Raw genomic sequence first — 1,090 nt, 5'->3', positions numbered from 1 at the left:
AACAACCATGGTTATAATGGTGATCCAGCTACTCCTATCTGATGTCACATGTGTGGTAAGCAGGGTCACATGGCATACGAATGTAGAGATGCTGGAGTTACTTGTTTTAATTGTCAACAACAAGGCCACATTAGCACCACATGCCCCTACCCAAGGAAGACTCCACAGCCTAGAAACCAGAGTTCCCAAGCCAGCCGACCTAAATCTAATGGAAGAGTCTTTGCCCTCAGTGGTGCAGGAGCGTCTGAGAAAGACAACTTGATCCAAGGTACATGTCTCATAAGTGATACTCCTTTATTTGTACTATTTGATTGTGGTGCCACTCATTCCTTTGTTTCTCTTGACTGTGTTAGACGTTTAGGACTACCTGTATCTTGTTTACGATATGATTTGATTGTGAATACCCCAACTAGTGATTTTGTTGATACCTCTAGTGTTTGTCTTGACATTTCTATCCATGTCTGTGGAAGGGACTTCCGAGTTGACTTAGTGTGTTTACCTTTGCGTCTGGTTGATGTGATTCTTGGTATGGATTGGCTATCTGCCAACTGTGTCCGCGTAGAAACGTTTTCTCCAAAATACTCATTTTAACATAATATTATTTTTCCTTAACATAGATAAATCTAATTTTAATCAAAACTGTGATGATCACAAAAATAACTATAGTATAGAATAGTCGAAATGATCAAATAAATAAATATAACATCAACAATTTGTAATAATTTCTAAATCAAAATAAATATGTATAAAATCATCATACCGTAACAACTACATAAAAACAAAGAAAATCAATATCAATATTACTAATGTCTCAAGATAATTTTTTATAAAATAATTTATTAATATATTTAAAAATAATTAAATATAATTATGTGAACACTTAACATTAGTCAACATACAAGAATACATCAAATTAGTTACAAATGCATATATGCACGTAGAATCGCCTAAAATCTTAGACTTTAAAATGTGTACACTAAATACTATTATTTTATAGAAAAATATAATCATAAATTTAATTACTCATTTAAGCACAACATATCAAAAATCAGTTAGCTTATCATTATAAACTAACATGACACAATGAATT

At 32.0% G+C, this 1,090-nt stretch overlaps 1 protein-coding gene across 1 annotated transcript in view; it reads left to right on the top strand.

Annotated features, from left to right (window-relative positions):
• The window catches only part of LOC140919464 (uncharacterized), a 1,176-nt gene extending 585 nt beyond the window's left edge, over positions 1 to 591 (top strand). Inside the window, exon 3 of the mRNA XM_073365484.1 lies at positions 64 to 591. Within this exon, the coding sequence (XP_073221585.1) occupies positions 64 to 591 (528 nt within the window). The remainder of the gene's footprint in view (positions 1 to 63) is intronic.
• Positions 592 to 1,090: the final 499 nt, after the last annotated feature.

This window comes from Cicer arietinum, chromosome 2 (assembly GCF_000331145.2).
Source record: "Cicer arietinum cultivar CDC Frontier isolate Library 1 chromosome 2, Cicar.CDCFrontier_v2.0, whole genome shotgun sequence".
Lineage (NCBI taxonomy): Eukaryota > Viridiplantae > Streptophyta > Magnoliopsida > Fabales > Fabaceae > Cicer > Cicer arietinum.
This window is presented reverse-complemented; position numbering and strand designations above follow the sequence as displayed.